We start from the raw sequence: 22358 nt of genomic DNA, 5'->3' as shown, positions 1-22358 counted from the left end.
TCGCAAGGCGTCACTCATCATCTGGTCCTTTTTCAGCAAGCACAATGAAGGATGCTGATAACCACACGAGAGATACTAACCTTAGACAGATGTGCAAATAATCCTTTCACATGGGGATAGTGCTGTAATTTTATCCATCTATATTTTTAAACCAGGGAAAAGTGCTCAGAAAAATCCCAGAAACAGTTTGATATTTCTTATTGGAAGACTTACAGCGAATTACAACACAAGGTGTAAATACTTCTCTTTTTAAAATTATCAGTTAAGAGAATCTCTCATTCCGTGCTTAAAAAAAAGGCTAATAAAAATTAAGGGAAGTAACGAGAAGCACCTAGACTACTCAGCAGCCAAAGTCTCATCATTCCAATAATGTCAAATTCCTTTCATTTCTGTTGCAATCTTGTAATACAAGTATATAATTTTATATGTAGCTTGAAATACAGGAATCTCAGGCATTACTTCCACTATCAGAAGGAGATTTTAAGGCACTTTAGAGCCCACATTTTTATTAAATTTAGTAGTACTTAAAAAAAAATAAGTTTTTTCTCATGGCTTTAGATTTAAAAAATGTTTAAAAGAATTTAAATAAATTACTTGGGCCCCATTTAAAGATGTAGTAAACCCTAAATGTTATCTTTAATTTTAGAGGAAAAAACACATGTGAAATATCCTAGCATGTTAGGAAGTTGTATAATTGCAAAATTGTATTAACATTTCTGAATTTTCGGTTCTGATCAAAGCGAGCACTCCTGTAACGCAATCGATAACTCCATACCCAGAACAGTGTAACATAAAGCATGGAAAGTTATGATGCTCTAATCACAGTTCAGAATGGACGTTCATTTACTTTTGAGACACTGGCTTCCAAAAAATAAAAAGATTACATGGATAAATCCAAGCAGAATCCAGGATGAGTACAGAAGCAAGCTTTTGTCTGTCTCCTTTTTAAACCTTTCCCACAGGATGTCACTATTGCTCCATGTCAGCAGGGAGCGTGACCGACGGACGGTGGGTAGTTCTATACTCTACCCTCCACAAGGCAACATGACAGAGATATTTAGGTATCTTCTATTTTTGTAAATAAGATTACGACAAAGACACATCTCACTCAGTTGCCATGTTTCAAGTCCAAATATTTAGTGACCTATACATGAGTTAAAGCCTGTTACAGTCCTTCCAGCTTGGAAAACTAGAAAACTAATAAACCTGGAAATAGTGACGTTAACGTCAACACATTGTGCATATTTCAGTAGCACATGGTCCAACTGAAGACGTTAGAGAATTCTCTTCCTTAAATCCCTATATTTTCACCCTTTAGGGCTATATAATTTATTTTCCAGATATTCATGCCATTGGATAGACTTTTTTCTAACAAAATAGTGACATCTCGTGGTGACACTCAGAAATCCTAGCTCAAGCACATTGCATTTCTTGTGCATGAAATGGAAAACAAACCTACCACTCTTCAAAAGTCACAGTCCAAACCCTGCCAGCTTCTGGTGCTGTAGTCACACACCACCTCCGTAAGCGATGGCATTCGACAGAGATCCCGTATTATCCAGACACTCCAGTCACCCCTTTAGAGATGAGAGGTCTCCACGTGTCCCTGCCGTTAGCCAACCTCCCCACCACTACTTTTGTTTGGCAGTCAGACATGCAAGTTGTAGGTTTGGAAGTAACTTCTCAGAATCACACATTTCTAGCAAAAATCCTTGCAAGAAAAAAAAAAAAAAAAAAGAAAGATCAATGAGAAGAAAGATTTTCCAAAATACAGTGAGCGAAATTAGCCTTAGCTTACTAAGACACGGAAGTCAACTCACTTAGCCAAAAATAGATTTTAATCAACATACCTCTAATTATACTTTCATGCTTTCATTATACTTTTTATGCTAACTTTGTGCGGTTTTCAGTGTTTCTGTTTAGTCAGTATCTTATACAGATGGATACTGTTTATCAAAGGTTTTCTTGGAATTTGTTCATGCTTTGTTATTGCAAACATATTTGCCTCAGTAAGGTAAAAGCAAGAATGTTCATATCGTTGACAGCTCAAAAAAGTTAAAGTAGGGTTGTTTTGTCTGTTTGGGGTTTTTTAGCATTTTATAGTAAATACTTTCTTGTTATGAAAAAGACATGAATGTTTTGTACAGTTCTTTCACCTGCTAATGCTGCTTAATGGATACTGACACTTAATGAACAATGTATTTGTAAAGTGCTGTACCTAAAACAAGGCGTCATCAGCAGAAATCAGAAAAGAAAATTTCCCATTCTGCCATTACCATATATGCAATGGAACAATAATGAAGACCAGGTGCACACATGTGTGAGTTATTTTATACAAGAACAGCAAAACTGTCACTGTGGTCAGCAGTCTGTGAAGAATATAAACTAGAAAAATTACAATGTTGCAAAGGAAAACCCCCTAAAGTAATTACTGAAGTTTATTTAGCAGAATATGCACCTTTGCTACTCTTAAGGTATTAGTGTTACAGTTTGCGTTACCCAATATTTCAAACAACCTGCCATCTTCAGCCTCGCAGTTTATGCCAATTATGCTAGCTTTTATCGTGCTCGAGATTGACGTTAAAGCCAACAGGAAAATACCCCATGTCAACAACCCACCCGTCCCAGATATAATTCCTCAGTTATTCTGCTCTATGTCTTCCAAAACAGCCGCTCAAAGTGATGCGCGGTGGGTCCCGTGCTCTAAGATACAGAAATCAATTGCCGTTCACAAAATGATGGATGTAATAATGCATCTGCAACTTTTCTGGGAAAACTCCGAATCTTGCAATATTTAATGATTTTTCACGGTTGCAAGGCAGAGGTTAAAACTGAGATGAATCAAAATCCATAAGGCAAACGATTACACCTTTCTTTTAAAAAGCCTCAAGATATTAAAGACCAGCTGATCATTTTTTTGGCACTTGACTCTTGGCACAGACAGCTCTTTTGCCTGAACTCTACAAGGAGCTGTGTAACAACCAAGACCAGGCTGTTGTTACAGCACAAGATATTCTGAGATTTGGCCAGGAGCTCTACCAACAACAAAATTTCATCCCTTTCTTTTTCGCTGGAATAATCATCTTTCTCCGAGAGTAAATAACCTTTATTGTTTCTTTAACTGCTCTCTGTATACGTTCCTGAAACTGCTGTTAGGCTGTAATGCCAACAGACCACTGTAAAACCGCTACTGGAAATAAGCTTTCTGAACTCAGGGCACACTTCAAGTGACTGAAGGGATTAGCTTGTTGCCCTACAGTTTTCCCGCATGTTTTCAGACACCTTGTTATGCTTTAATCATCGCTAACTATCAAAAATTCATATTCGGTCTGAAGAGCCTAAAACCACCCTCAACGGGAGTTTTTAAAGAGCCTCGGGAATTTTCAAGGCCAGCTCTCTTTGAGGTGCCTGAGGAATCAATCAGTCTCCTTAGCAATAAAGGAAAAATAAAAACATAGATGTAAACTTATGATGTCAGCGTCTGAAATCAAAGGAAAACATGACAAAACCAGCTGTAAAAATAGTTGCAAGAAGAGGAGTGGTTATGCAGGAGTTAAAAAAACCTACACAAATTATAAAGCATATATTATAGCTTCTCATTTCAGGCGTGATACCACAAATCTTAATCATGCAAAGAACTGCTTTGTTTCCTCATCAAAAGATAGGGAACTAGAGGGAAGTTTTAGCTCATTTAACTCATTGTTAATGACAGTGCAAGAATTCTTTCATCAAAATAATTTAAAGTAATGTATTCATTCCTTTATATCTAATTAAAAATACCCTGGAGGGCAAATCCAGATAAACCCGCAGTCACCTTGGTACAGATGGGTTAGGTTAGGTCTCAATGCAAACCCCACGGGCTGCTGAACGCAGGGTGAGAGATGGGATGGAGAAAGGCTGTGCACGAGAACCTGCACCAACACACCGCAGAAAACAGCTCTGCCAAGGCTGTTCTCCAGAGGTCTGTGCAACTTGGCGGTAAGAGTAAAGGTGGAAATCACCATTATTCAAATTTCCTGACCATTTCTCTATAAGTGGGCGCGGAAAGAGAATGAAAGAAAAACTTCAAGTGATTGCAGTGCTGATCACCACTGGAAGAAAAAAGAAATCCCTTCCAACTCCATAGAGGACTTCGCGAGCCCGATCCAGTGAGTGAATAACTGAACTGGTCGTGATTTGAATCAGCCTCCAAAGACATGGCTGAACTATTTGAAATGTAGGGTTGATTCCCCAGGTTTTTATATACCAGAACGGTCCTTTCACAAACTAGCAACGTGAAGAGAACAGGTTATGCTTAAGTAAGGCAGGAATTGCAGAGAATAAAAGTCAATTAAATACTAAATTGTTTAATTTCGCAAACAAATTAAATACAAAGGAACATTAAATATTTACTTGCTTTTTGAAAAAAAGTAGTGATCCTGAAAAATCATTCTCCAGAAGGCAAAGATTTCACTACATTCTTACAAACAAAACTTTAGCTTTTTGGCAACAAATTTTTTAGGACTTACAGACACTAGGTTTATACAACTAAACAGATGAAGTAGCTAGTTTAAAATACAACTATGCACTCTGACATGTTTGCATGTATGTAATTTCCAGGCAGCTTGTGGGTGCCTGTCAGGAAGTCTCTAGATTCACGTTTATATTGGCCAATGACTTGACCATGTTGGCAAGACAACCACCTTCCTGGTGGCTCTGAGCTGTTAATGAAGTTTAGATCTACTGTGAAATACTCTAATAAGTAGGTTATGCAAACTAAACTAGAGGAAGGATTGGAAAGCAGGACTGAAATCACCTTCATCACCATCAGATATGCTTCGAAATGCAGATCACAAAAAAAAGTTTTGTGTTCAAGAATTGAAAGCATCAAATAAAATGTTTGGTTACTACAGCTTCTGGAAAGGACAATTTTAGATATCTTAAATTACTAATTTATTTTCCTCCGGTTTACATTCTATTGTACTGTTCCAAACATTTGACATTTTAATAAAATTGCTATTCAGTTTTTTACCTCCAGCACCTCTAGAGCTTTATTATCTTTAATCAAGGCAGCTGAAACGTTCCCAAGGACTGCAACGCTCACCTCACTGCTTTCTCCTTCAAGAAAGATTATGTATTGCGCTTATTAACCGTCCTGCATATTGTCCACCATTTTATGGATTAAATCCACAGTCTTCTGAAACCCTGACTGTTCTAGCGTAAATCAGGCACAATCTCATAAGTACAACACACTATGATGCATGACTGATATAAAACACAGCTTACTACATTTCAAAGGCTTTTATTTCTTTTTATTTCCAACTGATATCAACCAATCACTGCACCTACCCGTGGGTATCATTTTCTGCTTTTGGGAGTAGCAACACAGAAATAAATAACAGATTTCTAGAATTTGTATTACAAAACTGACCACAGGCCATTTCTTCTTACATATGACCATTTTTTCTGCACATAGATCTAGAAGGAAGCCCCAGAAGGTGTTCTATGTATTATGAAGTATTGCTTTAAATATATCATTCTTCAGACTGTAGACTTTTTAAAAGGTAAATGAAATGGTAAAGGAAAAGTTATGTACTTGTGTACTAGAAAAATACCAAGAGAAAGCTAGAATAAAATAAGGCTTATTAAAAAAATACGATTTTCAACAATTTACTTGATTTTGAAGCTTACAAACCAATTCTTGTTTTTCTGACTATATTCTAAACAGAACCTCTGCCAGTATCAAATAAGTGTTTTGACCTTCTTATCTGTCCTTTCCACATTACCAGGCACATTTGCCACCTCCTCCATCTTCCTCCTCTCCTTTCAGCTCCGGACACTGTCACTTGCCTGCGCTCCTAACTGTGGATGCCTCATTCCCCTCCCATTTGGGGTGACACAGCCCCAGTACTGACCTTGCATGGCACTGTCTCGGTAGCTCAGAGGCCGAGAGATGAAGTAACCGGGGAGAGGAGGATATAAGAAAGTAGCCTTGAGTAAAGGAGGCGTGTTGCTTTCCCACATGGTAAGTGGGTCTGTTAACTTAAAGTTTACTATCAGTTACCTAAATTATAACCAGAAATCCAAACGTCAACTTACAGCCACAGCTCCAGATATAACCATGGAATAACAATCAAAAATATTGTAATTTTATCCTTCATTACTTCTCTCTATAAAATGTTCTGTCAATCACAGACACGTACTGTTTCAGTGCATTATTAAATTTGAAGTGACTTGTTTCACAAAGATGTTTCTCAGGAACCCAAATACAGGTTTTTGGTTTTTTGCTGGCTCAAGGTAGCACATAACAGACATCCTATTTCAATAAAACTCAAAAGATGAACCAATTTTCAAGATATAAAGAACCTTAAGCAGATTTAAAATGCTTAAACAAAGGTATTTTGAGAGGAGAGGTTACCCAAGGTTTGTCTACTCTTAATTCAGTATTAATTTAACACTAAATTCACTAGATAAGTACAAACCAGGATTCAATACAGTGCCTTATCCACCAGATGACTTCTGCATTGTTCAGATAAAAAACAAGCCTATGCTGCTGACCAGGATCACTATCAGGAATATTACTTTTTGCAGTATTACAGTTCCATTGCTTTTGCATCAATGAAACTCACCCTCTTAAAACATAAACAAACCGCTCGTTCGCAAAGTGAGATTCACCGAGTTAAAAAATTAAGTTGTACACATCAGAAATGTAATCATGGGAGACAAGCTCTGAGAGTTTTTCAATCACTGTGGGGCTGCATCAATTTAAAGTCATGTTACATTAAAGAGAAAAACGTCTGGGAAAGTCTCCCAGTTGTCACTTTAGATTAGATTTGTTGTTGTTATCAGACTGTGCATTTTGTAGGCTTTTTTACATTTTAAAGATATTGCCTCATGCAGCTACACAGTGCATAAAGAAACATGTAACATAAGATTTTTAAATCAGATTGCCTAGAGATTAGGAGTTTGCAAAAATTAACTGGTAGTCTAAAAAAAAAAAAAAAAACAAAAACCAAAGCACGCATGCACACCTTCTTGAAGCCTACTAACATTTAAACTTTAACTACCATAGAGTCGCAGGGAAGCCACCCAACTTAACTTTTTTTTTTTTTTTTTTAAAAAAAAAGTCCCACTTCGAAGTGAAGCCATTTATGTTGGCAGAAAGGTCAACAGAAAGTTTCAGGTCTTCCAATAGTAAAATAACACAGTACAGAAACCTGATGCTGCTGGTCATCTGAATTGCATGGTTTTCTTTTCATCTACTTTAATGGATTTACTCTCGTAACCTGCATTATTTTCTGTTACAAGGGGTCTCAGAATTAGACCATCGTATCAGCCAACTGCAAACTAAGCAGAAGATACCAGATTTACCTGCATAAAAACAGAATTGAAGAATTTTAGTTCATTTCTGCGTGATTTCAAGCTGACCTCTGATTTATTCCATTTCCCAGAGCTTCAGACAATTCTCTTAATTACTCTGATTGTCAAGCTGTCACGTAAAGGATTCTTGAATGTTGCCGCATGTATTCGCATTGTCAAATACTATCTCACGCAGGCAAATGCAGCAAAACCACCGAATATGTTGCCAGACATTACTATTTCAAGCAAATATCCAAAATAAGATTCATACAGCATGATATGCATAAAAACAGATATTAAAATAATAACTTCTAATACAAAGTAGGGTTTTTTCTCATACAGCTTTTAAGTCTTCTATTTCAGTAACTGTAATCTTTCTGAAAAATGACGCTAGTAGCGCGCAAGTCTAAGTTCAAGTATTTCCAAGATGCTCTTTAAATCAACCACACACCATTGATCTAGATCCTAGCCTTTTGAAATCTGGAAGACAAAATACATCCTCAGAATGTGCACAATATGCCGTATCTCCCTTCTTGCCGTTTTCCACATGGTAGGAAACTTTCAAAGACTTTATTAAGGGGAAACAAAATCCTGAGAAATACAACAGTAAGTTGACAGCATATAAAAAACATCCATATTGACTTCAGCAATATCAGCCTACCAGGGTGAGCAGCCAAGGGATGAAATATTTAAATAGCTTTCACCTTCCTAAACAGCTGTCATGTCTGCAGAAAGTTTGGCCACAGGACCCCAGATTAACGAAGCAAAGTCAGGTATTAACTCATAGTGCATTCTGCTTTTCTGTTTTGTTTTTTGGAGTCACAAGACATTTATAATTCTGGTGAGTCTTTCAGTATCATGGGGAAATTAAGTTATTTGAAGCCACCCATGTTTTCATACTAGTAAAGACTGTCTTCCCACTACTAAACATTTTTGTCAAGTCCCTGCTGTAATCAGAACTGCTGTTACTGTGAGAGCTTGTTACATAGCCTGCCTCCAAGTAAAACAAAACTCTCTTCTACTATGTATTAGTTGAGCGTTGGCATGAAAAAGCCACTCCTGGTCATCTTAGTTGCCATAGATGGGCCTAACTAAACCCGACCTCTAAGATCTTTCCACTCCAAGAGAAGACAACGCACCAGCAACGTCTGGCATTTTCAAGTTTACTATTTACGTGAGACCTACCGCACCTATGGAAACGTCCAGAGACTGAATCTAAAAATACTTAAGAAGTTTCAGACTCACTATGGTTTTTCTGAAGGTGGACTTTAAGCCTTGTGAGGACCACCAAAAGTAAGAAGACTCTTATCCCGAAGCGTGACAGCTGTAACAAGCTATGTCTTAGAATAGTACATCTTTAATCTAACACCATAGCCCTAAATCTGTTCTGGTTCTACAAATGCCTCTAGTTATTTCATTTTTATCAGTGAAGAAAATGAAATAAAAAGTATTTCATACTTAACACCAAACAGACCATGTTATCCCAGAAGACGTGCTTAAATAATTTAGCTGTTAAAAGAATCTTTAACTATAAATGTACTAAATTCCAACACAAAAGATTAACTACAAAAGAAATTAACACTGCCTTAGGAAAGAGAGATAACATTTTTCTAAAGCATTTCTAAAGCTTTTTGATATGCTATTTTTTAGAATTATATCTGGAGAGAACTAATATTTTTAAATGAGACTTTCAGAGCTGCTCAAATTGCAAAGTAACATTTGTGCAAGTTCAAGAATTCTGGGGAACTTGTTTTGCTCCCATTTTAAAAAAAAAATCAGTACACAATCTTCACCCATTTAAAGAACAAATACCTAGCAATAAGACTTTATCAATAAAAAGACAGTTAAATAATATTCACTTAAAAAAAATGTTGCTCCTCGTTCTATCAACAACTTTGTCACAACATATCAAAGCAAAATAACATTTTCTCCCCTCGACAACTTAAAAGTTTCCAGGGCTTTATCGCCACCCGAAGCGGTCTGTTTGCATTCTCCAATACAAACTGACAATCTAGTGATACAGTACATTAAAAATTCTCTGTAGTATTGACTGCCTGAAGCTGATGCTCCCTCGCTAAATGCAGTGCAGTTCAATTAACAGCTCTTCAATATACAATTTAATTTTTCTTTCATCTTGATCCACAGCCGAGCTTGAAATGAGGAATGCTGGAATAGATGTACTTTAAATATTGAAGCAAGTCTTTATAAATAAATCTATCAAACTGGTAACGATTTCTGTCATAACATTACCAAACAGATGAACCTGAATGTCTGGGACTTTCAGGTTTGTGCATGTTTTTTTTCAGCCTTACAGGGCTGCGAATTGCTGGTGCAGACGAGGGCTCCAAAAACTCCCCCCAGGAGTGGAAGAGCTTTTGCCTCCCTGCACCATTCTTAAGGAGCAGAGGAACACTCTTCTGCTGCCACTTTATAAAGTAAAGCCTTTTGACTGTAAAAATCCAACCTATCACTAACGTCACCAGAACTGACTCCAGAGTTTTTAGTATTTCTCTCATTTAAAAAGGCAACCAGAGAAGTGCATGACACCAGTTTCCATTACCAAATCTGCACTCAACTGGGAGGCAACCAATTCCAGATTGAAGAGTAAATATTTAATGCATAAATACTACCCTGGATACCGTTTTTTCCCCCTACAGTATGAATGTACATAGTACACTTCAAATTTTCTCTAGGTAGTCATGCCATTTCACAGGAAAATGTAAGGTTAATTTAACCAGGACCGAATGAAATATTGCATTTCAAAGTTCCTCTAAGTGGGACACTGCTGAAGGAAGCTATTAATATCTCTTACAGTGTGCATGCTCAAGGAAACATTGTGAATCAGCTCATTTCTCATAGGTATACTACCCAGCTTTCAAAATGGTAGGATTTACTACTGTTCATCAGAAAGGAAAACACTCTACTCTAAGCTAGAGGCATTTTCTACTCTTTAAACATATTCACAAAAACAAACTTGACAACACTTACTGCCATAGGTAGCAGAGAAGCACTACTGACAAGGAGGGCTACCAACCAGCGCCAGATGAGTTACAAAGCCAGAGAGGCTTCAGCCAGTGAACATAAGCAGTGTTAGAAGAACACTAATCAGTTTCAGATGAATCCAGTCAAATTGCCTTTTCTCAAGTCACACAGTAATGCATAGTGAAATATATAGGTTTACCTCATTTGTGTCACCGTTTATAATGGTATTAGTTGAGTTGCTGAGGTTTTACTCTTGTTATATTTTTTCCTTCTTCATGTATTTTTAATCATCTTATCTACGTTATCACTTCGAATGCTGAATGTTTATACTATTAACCGGTCTCATTATTGTCACTATTTCCTTTTTACCTTTATTTCTAGTCCTATATTTTTTAAAAAAGTAACTCAATACTGTATTTTAAATTGTCAGAGTAAAACATTCAGCGTTTACAGTAATTAACTCATCATTACTTCGAATAACTACACTAATTAGTATGCTCTACAAACCTGCAACACTGCAGAATTAAAACTAAATATAACAAAGATATAATTTACAACTAATCTATACTTACAATTAAAGTTAGTTTCAAGATTTATTTCATTCTATTATTTTTTATTAGCTACAGCAGACAGTAAATGGGGTGTACCACGTTCTGCTTTGCAAACACCTAGATTATAAAACATAATTACACAAATTAATTAGAAATGAGTACATACATTCTTGTCTTTGTTTGTAACCATAACATGTTAAACATGACTACATTAATGAGCAGTTCCTAAAAATTATAAGATCGTATAACCAAGTAAAACTGTGAAGCTCCCTGACTACACGAGGCATAAACGTCACCCTGGGACAGACGGGTCACCACCACTTAAATTCTCCTAACGTTCTATTCTGAGGTTGCAGGCTGCATACAGGTTGTTCTTCTACGCAGCAGATTAGTAATTCTGTGAGAAGTCATAACACTTAACGTACCACGGCAGAACACAAGTCCACACTGAAATTTTCCCTGAGTTGGGTCCTGTACTTTCTTTCCCACCTATTCTCAAGGGTTCTCTCATGTAAAGTCCCTCCAGTTTTGCCCACTGACTGGATACTTACCCTTTCAAAAAGCTCAGTGCTCACAGGAACCTAATTATTCAAAGGATCTTTAAGCTTTCTAAAATTTTGCTTCTAAACACTCTATGGGACCAAAAGTTATTAGGCAAGGAAGGGCAGATACACTGCCTGAGCATGGCTTGGTTCCCTGGGAAATCAGACTACAGATGGCTCTCCAGAAAGCAAGGAAACAAAGTCATTTGTATGTTTTCTTTTAAAACAAACACACACAACCGTGTTTATTTGCCAAGACTAGATCTGTAGCTGCTGCACTTTCCTAGCAGTGTCTATTATTGCAATTATACTGCGATATGTATATATATACACTCCAAGTATGCACAAAGCTGGCATCAGCAAGATGCATTTATTTCAGTTCCACCTTGGTAAAATAAGGGATATTAACCATAAGCTTTTTTTAGCAATTTAATTGCATCTCCATAAAGAGCATCTACCAATGCAACTCAGATCCGACACACCTCACCAGTCTAGCATGGTAAGGTCTTACACTACCAATCTGTAGCGTAAGACTCAGCTAAGATATCCTTTGAAGGTGCCGAACATGGGGCGTTTAAGACCTTTAAGTACAAACAGCTCTTTGTCATCACAACCAACAAATATTCAAGGCCTAAAAGACCTAAAGATATTTCAGTTAAAACCAAACTACAGTCAGGTCATAATATGTCCCTTATAAAAATTAGGGAATACCAAAAGACACAAACTACCCTACAAATTACATAGCTGGTATATGTATATTAATAAGGATTTAGAGGACCTAAAAGAGGCATCTACAAAGTACAAGTTAATGCTGTATCTCAGCGACCCCAAATGAAATACGGGAAAGGACAAGTTCAGGATACTACTGCTTATTTTAATATACTGAGTAATAAAGCTGTTTCTGCAAAATAAATGTACTGAGTATCTTTACTGGGACCAAATCAGTAGTGATTTAATGCAAAAATTGGAACATTTAGATTGTGTTTTCAATGTAATTTTTCATTGTGAACATCCCCCCATCAATAGAGTACTATTAAAGGAACAAGAGTGGCCGTTTAGCAAACACAAAGTATCCAGTTCACTATGGTTCAGAGTTCTCACATGGCAAGTCACAAGTAAAAAATCAAAATGAATTTTTAACAGGACAAATTGCATTCAGAAGTAATGCAGGCTTTCCCCTCTAGCACAACTAGGAAAGCACATACGTGAAGTGCTTCCTTCCAAGACATAAACCAGAAAGGATCAAAATAAAGATTTTTAAATTACCTTGCTTCATAATGAAAGGGTAGTTATATCTTGTGTGTACTCCCTCAACACAGCTCTAATAAATCTCAGTAACACAGTTCCAGAATTTGGAAAAACAAAAAAAAAAAAAAGGAGAAAGAAAAAAGCACAAGAGAGTACAATCACCTTCACATGTTTGACATTAAATAACCCGAATTATGGCAGATATTGGCAGATATCTCAACATTTGCAAATTAACTGTAGACAAATGGCTGCAGACATCTAGCTAAAGTTCTACCTCTTAAAAACAATCTTCATGCACATGGGTATTTCGAGTCTGATCCAAAAACTCTTCAAAGCAACAGAAAATTAGTATTTTCATTGAGTTTTGGAAACAGAACTTTTAGTAAGATAACATCCTTTTGAATAGCAGCACATAGCTATACTTTACATTTACAACCTCTTATTAAATTAAGCATCATATTTGTTATCAGCACAATGGTCTCATGTCTATTTACCCCAATGCCTTAACCAACTGAGTTAGGTAACCAGACAATAAATCATCTTATTCATACAAAAATCAGTATGTCTGGGACAGACCAAAGGTTTTGACTATTAGCTTGTGAAATTACCTAAAGAATCGTGACCTTTTGCACTACACTTGGACCACTTTCTCCTTGGACACATGATAAACAATAGTTCTCATCACGCATCGCTAAAATGGCGATTTTCAAAGAGAACAGCATAGTTTCTCACAGCTAGCACTAAATACCACAAAGTGAGACAAAAGATAAATTAGCAGGCTACTAAAGAGAAGTCCAGGGAATCAAGCTAAGTCCTGTACTCTTCTGTCCCCAACTCACCCCCTCCAAAGATAATGATCAGGATAAAGGGGAACTGAAGGATGAGAAGAAATTAGAGAGGACAGTAAATTAAGCAAAAAAACATGATGCTTTAGCTTCACTGTGAAAAAAAAAAAAAAAAAGGTTTAGAAATATCATTGACAGGCAAACAAATTAGTAGTACCTTCTGAGCACCCTACTTAGCAAGTTTGCTTTCTATACATCTTCGCTATTCCTGTTGAACTCCATCTGTGGTTGTTTTATGTCATTTACGCTGCTCTGTAGTCATATAAGCCATATAATTACCTTCAGTTTTATAAGCTATTGCGTATCACAAACCAAGTCAGTGCTTCTTTTGATGCCCTCACATTAGTCCCTTGTCACTGTAAAGAACTATTAGTGATCCAGCAATGAGCATCTTTTTCTTTTTTTTTTTTTTAATGCATAACAATTATGCACGGTGGAGTTGCTATTTTCCTACTCTACTATATGCAGTGTTACAGTAGAACCGATACAGACCTTACCATTTTTGTCTTTATCAGCAAGTATTCTTTAAGCATTATTGCACTGACACAGCGCTGCAGATACATGCAGTACAGTTTCAGAAGTAGGAAGAAAATAATCTCTCTGCATTTTCTTCCCCATACTAAGCTCAACATAAAAAAAAAAAAATCAAAAGACTCATTTAACATATTGGCAGACCAGGTGCAAGCCTAAGAAAACAAATACATCTTAAAGAACCAGTTCTTCTCATTGCAGCCTGTTTTCATTGCAGCCTGTGTGACCCATCAAACTAAACCCTTTGGGATCTGAAAACATTTATAACTCTAAAAGCATGAACGCTGAGATATCTCTTTGCTTTAGTTTAAATTTCTGAGCAATTTTTAGAGTAAAGGCCCATTTCACAACCATAAGTGAGACAGAAAACCAAGAAAAGAACACAACAAATACTAGTCTAGCAAGTGTGCACTTCACTTGACAAAGGCGACTACATTGTACTATGAAGCATTCAGTTTCTTCCAATTCTTGAAAGCCCTACGCCATTCAATTATTGCCAACTAACACACCGTTTACAGCTAATACTAACAGATACTCCATCCCGTTCACTTCTGATAATGAAATAAACTAATAAAGTTGGGTTTTTACCATGAAAGGTCAATTACCTGGTAATCTATGAGATCTTGAACATAAGCATTAGGGTTTTTGTTTACTTTTAATAAAATTAAAGCAAAGAACCAATTTGGGGACAAAAATGACCCACCGGATTTCACCACGACTTTCATGAAAAATTATCACAGCACATATTAAATCGTTAGCAAGACACAACGCTGCCTGTTAGGTTTTGAAATGCAGAGAATGAAACTCATTGCAGAAGCAAAAGAGGACCAATAATATAATTACAAGCCGGTGCCTGTGCCGTCTGAGTTAATGCCGTTATTTGACATTGCAAGGCTATGCCTTCTCCCCCGAGCCCCGCTGCAGACAAGGTTCACTCTAATTGGTTCCAAAGCACAACCCACCGACAACAGCCTTCCTCCGGCCCAGGAATGGTAATTTCCACACCACTGTAAATAGTGTTTGCAAACAATACAAACACGGTAATAAGAGGCTAGGTGGGTAATTAATGTGGTTACAAAGCAGCTTATTTGCATTTTTATTTAAAACTGCCTTCTTTAAAAAGCAGCTCAGATTTCTTTTTGCAAAAGGAGCCTTGGTTAAGGAATAGAGCAGTAATTACTCTCTTTAGGGGTTCTTTTATACATCCTTTAGGGAATTAGAATGAAAAGATAAGCAGAATTATAAAGAGAATCATGTAAAATAGGAAATGCACTATAAACACTTAGTACTGTATTTACCATAAGCTAAGCTTGTCTTCTTCATTAATGGAATATATTACAAGCTTATGTTACAATCAGATTAATTGTGAAGATGGTTAAAAAAAAAAATTATAACCAGACACTTTAATTCCCCCTCTCCTCTCCCAGAACTGACAACCTGAAACCCAGTGATAGCAGAACTCAGTGTATGCAAGAATGCATCTACGCGGACTATAGTAAATAATTTTTTAACGTCAACAACACTAAATAGTTTTAGAAAACAGATCCTGAGAGAGAAAGGTTCAGAAAAAGATCGAACCCAAGTTACACTACTATATGTAAAGTATCAGTGAAACCCAAACTTCTCTGCACACTATAAGCTAAACTCAAGTCATCATACAAAGGCCATGTTTTTTTTTAAAGATAGACATCAGACAGGTTTTTAATACTGTTGAGCAAACACTATTTCCTACTGCCATTTAATTGAAGACTAAGCATGAAGTGCAGTTTTAAAGGGGTTATTCTGGTTATTATTTCTGTTTCGGGAGGAGGGGGGGGTGTCTTAAAATTTTCTGTTAAAAACCTCATACTACATTTAAGTAGTATTATTACAAAGCTTTCGGCATGGTAGGGATTTTGTGACTCACATTTCCAGATTAAGAACAGCAGGGCTGGGCTAAAGAAACAAATCACCACAAAGATCACCTCAACATTTCTATGTATAAAATTCTGCTGACTGGAAGAAATAAAAAAAAAAAAAATAAAAATAAAGAGCGGTAAGATACTGTGACTTCTTTCAAAATTACATTTTAGATTATTTTTATATATATATGTGTAGCAGATGTTGGAAGGTGAACAAAATTATAAGAGCAAAAGTAATTTAGTCAACTCAAAAGACAACTTTGTCCTTACTGGAGAAAATCACGGCAAATTCACTAACTACATTAAAAACCTTGCAACCTCATAGCTATGGGAGCGCCCTTTTGGTTTCTATCAGCTGTCTACAGCATTATGAATTCACGCATTAGCGCAAAATTCCAATCCAGCCTAGAAATCCAAAATTAGAGATAGAACATAGGGTAAACCGTATGTTCCCAGACCATTTATTCACCACCTTATTCAAGCATATTTTCAGGAACAATTAAGCTGTTGTACAAGGCACAAAAAGGAGATAAAGTGACCAAACCATCACAAAAAATTCTTTTTTAATTGATTTTTTTTCCCAAAAAAAATTAAAAACACTGTGTTTCTACCCCTCCACAGTTGTTAAACTCTGGACATTCTGAAAGAATGCAGACTGAATAATAGTCAGCACACCATCGTGACTTGGCTAGTCCTAGGGATGGATGAAGCAGACATTAACAACCATAGAAGCTCTTCCATGATTTGCTGAGGCTACAGGGAACTGCAAGATGAGAATGGCTTACAATCGGCAACGGACACCCTACTGGAAGGCCATTTTCCCTAGTACTGATGTAAAAACAATCTTCACTTACCCATTCTTCTTAAGGACCATCATCTCTCCTAGCCATAAAGCTAATCTGTTAGACCATTCTTTTCCTTCACCAGCATCCAATTTTTCATCATTAGTAGAAATCTTTCTGCTCGCCTTATCTATGTTTGTAAAGAAGTTACAATTTATTTCCATGTGCCTCATTATATGGGTTTTCCTCCTATCTGAGAGGAGGACGAAGGAAAACGAAGATTTCTGCCTTTTATAGAGTAGTTCTTTCATTCTTATTACTAAACCTCTTTTCAAATGTCATTTCCTACACCTGTAAAAATTCCATGGTGCTAAACCACTTCAAAATCCCTTCTACCTTGCTGGACATTACCAAACTTTCTCCTGCATTTATTACTTATATTATCACCATTAAAAAATATTCTCTACTTAAAGACATGCTAACAGCATAAACTAGAAGCTTAACAACAAAACAGAAAAAAACAACACTACAATATGTTTATGTCTATTTCCTTAATTCTCATTTAATAAATAAGAACTGAGTTCCAAAAACACTTAGTGCTAAATTCTTTGCTTGCTACCACTACAACGGAAGTCATTGTGAATATGCAGGGTAGTGAGCATAAAGTATCATGAAACGTAAATCTCTGCAGAGCCCAGAACTGAAATGCCCTTGGCAGGGACCTAAGCTATTTTTACTGTGCATTTTTCCTGGAAATTTTCACATACATACAAAGAATTAATATTAATGATCTTAGCTTTATGTAACCAAAATTCTGTATTTCACTGAGTACAGTATAGCAAAGATCAAAAACTGACTTAATATGTCAGTAGTTCTTTTCAAGTAGATAAAAGCTAAAATACAGCCACATTTTTTAAAAAGTGTTTTCCTTTTTATCCACTTTCACATTTAGCATTCACTTCATTTTGAATCCCAACCATGAATTGAACCAGAATAAAAATATATTCAAGAACCACACTGAGAAATAAAATACACGTCAAATTAATTATTTTGAATTTATCCCTGTTTACTGGAAATATAAGCCATATGAGGTCCTAAATGCTTGGAAAATGCCTATCAAATTCCTTAATGTCTCCTGCACTCACTCACCCTGACTGGCTTTATATTTCATAAGTGTAATTACTGTAAAATATCGATGCATTTATCTGGATAATAAAACTATCTTTAGTACAGTAACAATACAGAGCTAACTACAGATGAAGATGTAGGTATTAACCAGTTCAGCTGTAGCCAGTACATCAAGTCTCTAACAAAATGATATCAGTATTCAGAAGGATGCCCAACTCTGAAAGTTAGGGGCTTAACACATCTGCTATATAATTCAGTCTCTGTTTTACAGTGGTTTCATTACTAACCATAAAGACTGCAACAGTGGAACTGTATAAACAAACTGAACAGTGTTTTTACTGTAAAACATGAATGTAATATAAATATTTGCCTTTCCCTTTTCTCAGCATCTGTAATGAGACCAAATTCATGCCATATGTTTATAGTGTACAAAAAAATAGATCTCAACAATTCATCCATGTAAATGGTGGTTAATCTGTTGAATGTTTTTAACTTTGTGTGGGTTGGGTTTTTTTAAACACCAATTTCCTCGCAAATCATTAAAAAGCCTCTTGCTCTTGTTAGTGGCTACATTCACTGATTCGCAGCTGGTTTTAGAGCTGAATCTGGCAGAACCTGAAGATCACAGATTTCTCACTGATAACAACATCAATAGCTTGGACAGGCTGAGACCTGTCCGTGCGGATAGTTACCGTCCCAATATACAACCTGAAAGAAACTGCCGCCTCCGAATGTGTCAGAAGACTTCAAAACACAGAAGCAGCTGCTTCCCAGCTTCCTACATTAACACAGTGCATTAGCAGACTGTACTACATTTAGTTTTTCTTAGTTCTGTGTACGCATGCTACTACTGCTTAAAAACTATGTCTACCATTATTTAACAATTCACTGTCCATCTGTATTTGGAAAACAGCTTTGCAGCACACATCACTCTCTTAAAAGTGTCTCAGCCAAGCAGATTACTCACAGGAACGTACTTGAACATAATTGTTGAACATTATGGCCAAAGTCTGATAATACTTTGTACTGTTCCCAATCAGCTGTTACTAGCACCAGTACCGGTTAAGGCCTAGACTATTCAGTTCTCCCCTAGTAACATATGGTCCAATTCCATTGCAATTACAGTTTATTAAAAGATTACTTCACTTCAGAAAGATCTGGATCACACCTTTAAAAAGAAAAAAAAACCTAAACATTATACTCAGCAGCGGCAATAATGCTTTCGTTTGAGTGTCTAAGGCTGCAAGTGAGACAAGTTGACGCAGAATTTTTTTTATTGCATTACCAGTTAGCGTAATAAAAGATACTGCCTCTTCCTGCAAGGCCTGTTCCCCATAGCAAGGTTCGGATAACTACTTTTATCTTGATTCTTCAGCACAGTCACTATTGGAAGATGAAATACGTCTATACATTGCAGGCTTTTGTAACTGTATATTGCACTGCGATGGCATGTCAACCAATAATACATAGTTTTAGAATACAATACAGTTCTTTATTACAAAATAACAACACAATATTGGAAATAATATTTTCACAGAAATGCATGTGTTCTACCCGTGTGATATTCTGAAATACTTTCTATTTTGAAGAGATTACTTTTTAAGAGCTTTTATTTAGCACCACTTTGAAATTCTTTAATTCTGTACTGACTGTGGCTTCATTCAGTATTTACAACATCTCCAAAGCCATCTTTTACACATTCTTCAGTTTTTTCCCCTAAATGAAAATCTGCCACTAATCACGATGAGACGCCCTCCCTGAATCATTCACGTAAGTTAATTCCAAGAACAATGTATTGTGCTTGTTCTAACGTAGTCTTACATAGTCTCGGTATGGAAGTCCTGTATTAATAGCCTGATTTACAGAAAAAGCTCACAAAATTAACATCCAATAGATAGAAAAGGAAATTTTATCTTCTGTATCAAGATTAGCATCCATTACTATCAAGAGACTAAGACAGAAGAATATTTTAGAGCTGTCCTGCATTCCACACACGTACACAAAAAAATCGTAAGCCAAGGACACCAGTGGAGCTGAAACACTGCGTGGGGAATCAGTCCCTTCCTTGAGGGGGAAACGCACATCGTGGACACATGAAAACTGTTGCCCATGTTCTCTGTGAACGTGCCCAGTCTGCTCCTCATCTTCCCATGCTTTGCAAGATTGCAATTGGAATACAAAAGACTCGCTTATCAAGTTTTAATTGCATTCAGTTACTTAATCAGCAAGAATATAAATCACTCCTTAGGTGGAGAATACTTTGGGGGAAAGGAATACAGCAAGGAGTTGCGTTTATTTTGTTGGTGTTTTTCATAGCCATTTGCTCTTCTCTTGTCATATCTCCACCTTATAAGTTTCTACATATAAAAGAAACCCAAATTTTCTTCTTACAGTTTAATCTCATCTGATGGAGCTGTAGGCTTAACACTGAGGAATAATTACAAAAGAAACATTATACTTTTTATGAAATATTAAACTTACAATTTATCTTTTAATATCTACTTCAAAGACTATTTGACAGGAATAAATAAATGAGGGCTTCTTGGCAAGAAAAGCTGTGATTTATGAAATATTTTATTCATTCATATTCTTAAGTATTTTCTTGAGAATACTGCTAACATCTGGAGCTATGCAGTCTTATCCAAACATTCTGCTCATACTCAATTAGAAAATTATATCAATAATAATGTAAAATAAATTACCTAGCTTCTCTTCCTGGAGCATAGATTTCAATGTTCGTCAGAGCAACTATGTGTACAAACAGCACTGTAGTGTTTTTCATTAAGCCTTAAAGTCAATTAAGCTACGAATTGGAACAATCATTCCTCCTTTGCAAAGTATTGATATTTTTTCTTGGCTGCTCTCAGGCCTTTTCACTACTCAAGGAGAGATTTATGTTTGACAATTTCTTTCTGATTAAAATGAATCATAACTCTAGAATTCTAATTTCCTCTTTTCTGAGCAAGAAATTATCAAACAGTTTTAAACTGATATTGAATGTCATCGTGCATGAACAACATTCATTTTCAAGATATCAAATATAAGGCTATACTGATCTCTCTTTTTATCTCCTGCTTTTACATACTTTCTCTTCCTTTCTCTTTATATAGACACGTATGTATATAAAACTTTACATCATACCAATATAATCTACTATGCCTCTCTAAAAAAATGATATTTGACAGACTAGCTAGACCATTCACATTAAAACTTGTCACAACACTTTACATAAGGCAATTACCTTCTATTTGCAATATTAGCAAAATTCTGCTGTAGTTTAGAAAGGAAATAACCAGAGTACTGCAGGTTGCAAACAAATGTCAGTTATCAAAAGTAATTAGCAAGTTTATACGAGTAATCCCTACTCAAATGGCTGAAACTCTATAAAACAGCTCTTTAGACATAAATTGTTAAAACCAAAGTTTTCTAGATTTGTCTCCAACAGCCAATTAAAATCAGTTCGAATTTGCTTTTTAAGCAATGGCAGCTAATCTGAAAAATCTTATTTTCTCCCATTATCCTCCTGTTTTCTCTAAACCTTAACAATTGGCTTTTTCCAAGCCATTTAGCTGTCTCATTTTCTCTTTAAAAAGTTGATTTTCAGCTTTCACTAAAAGCAGATTGAAACTGGGGTTTTTGCCTAACAACTTATTTAAAAGTACAACAGGCCCAGAGAAGAGCTGTTTTTCTGCAGACACTCAGTTTATGGCATTCCAGAGAAGGGTGTCACAAATAGACTCACTAAGGGAACAAGCTGGATGGTTTTCTTAAGTACTGTTGCATATGCCGTACTTTATTTTGAAATGCTGCATTATAGTAGGTTTCAGTTCGCTTTTGTTATTGTTGTGGTGGTTTGGCAGTGGTGGCAGTTGGTTGTTGGTTTTTATTTGGTTTTGTTTTTTTTTTTTTTTAAGAATTGCATTTTTTTTCCATACATATGTCAGGCTCTAGTTAATATAGACCATCAATTGGAAAACTGTATCAAAACTTGAAATTTGAAAGTTGTTTCTTTATACATTTTTAATTATTTTGTCTCCTTGTAAAATAACCAGAACTCTGGTTTGCATCAGACAACAATAAGAATGAAAAAGGAAATACTCTTTGTCAGAAATGTAACTGTTGAGTACTAAAGCATACTGTCCTACAGAAAAGTCAGCATGGGGGACACATTGCTTTTGATAATATACATGTTATTACAGAAATACCCATTTTATTACCAACATGACAGGTATTACCACCTATGACATGTAAACACACTAGAATTCAATATGGCAAAGATTTTTGTAATTATAGAAGTATAGTTCATGCAAATTAGAAGAAAAAGGGTTTGAACATTTGGTTGGAAAATAGGCACTTATTTACCAAATTTCCACCCCTCAGAGTATTGGAGGAAGACAGTATTTATAGTGCACCTTGGAGACTTAATTTCAAAAATATAGAAGAAAACATAAAACAACTAGGTAGCACTATTGTTGCCAAAAATACTACCCAAATTAACACGAACATGAGA

The 22358-nt window shown here is 36.0% G+C and overlaps 1 protein-coding gene across 4 annotated transcripts in view; it reads right to left on the bottom strand.

Annotated features, from left to right (window-relative positions):
* The window catches only part of WWOX (WW domain containing oxidoreductase), a 532132-nt gene that overhangs the window by 478119 nt on the left and 31655 nt on the right, over nt 1-22358 (bottom strand). Inside the window, exon 6 of one of the 4 annotated variants that reach the window (XM_063334664.1) lies at nt 613-1711. The exons of the other annotated variants lie outside the window; for them this stretch is intronic. Within the exon in view, the coding sequence (XP_063190734.1) occupies nt 1700-1711 (12 nt within the window). The 3' untranslated portion in view covers nt 613-1699. Of the gene's footprint in view, nt 1-612; nt 1712-22358 lie in introns of those variants that run through there. 4 annotated transcript variants of the gene reach the window in all.

This window comes from Chroicocephalus ridibundus, chromosome 4, assembly GCF_963924245.1.
Source record: "Chroicocephalus ridibundus chromosome 4, bChrRid1.1, whole genome shotgun sequence".
NCBI classification, from domain to species: Eukaryota; Metazoa; Chordata; class Aves; order Charadriiformes; family Laridae; genus Chroicocephalus; species Chroicocephalus ridibundus.
Note: the sequence above shows the minus strand (reverse complement) of the source record. Positions and strands in the feature narration are given on the sequence as shown.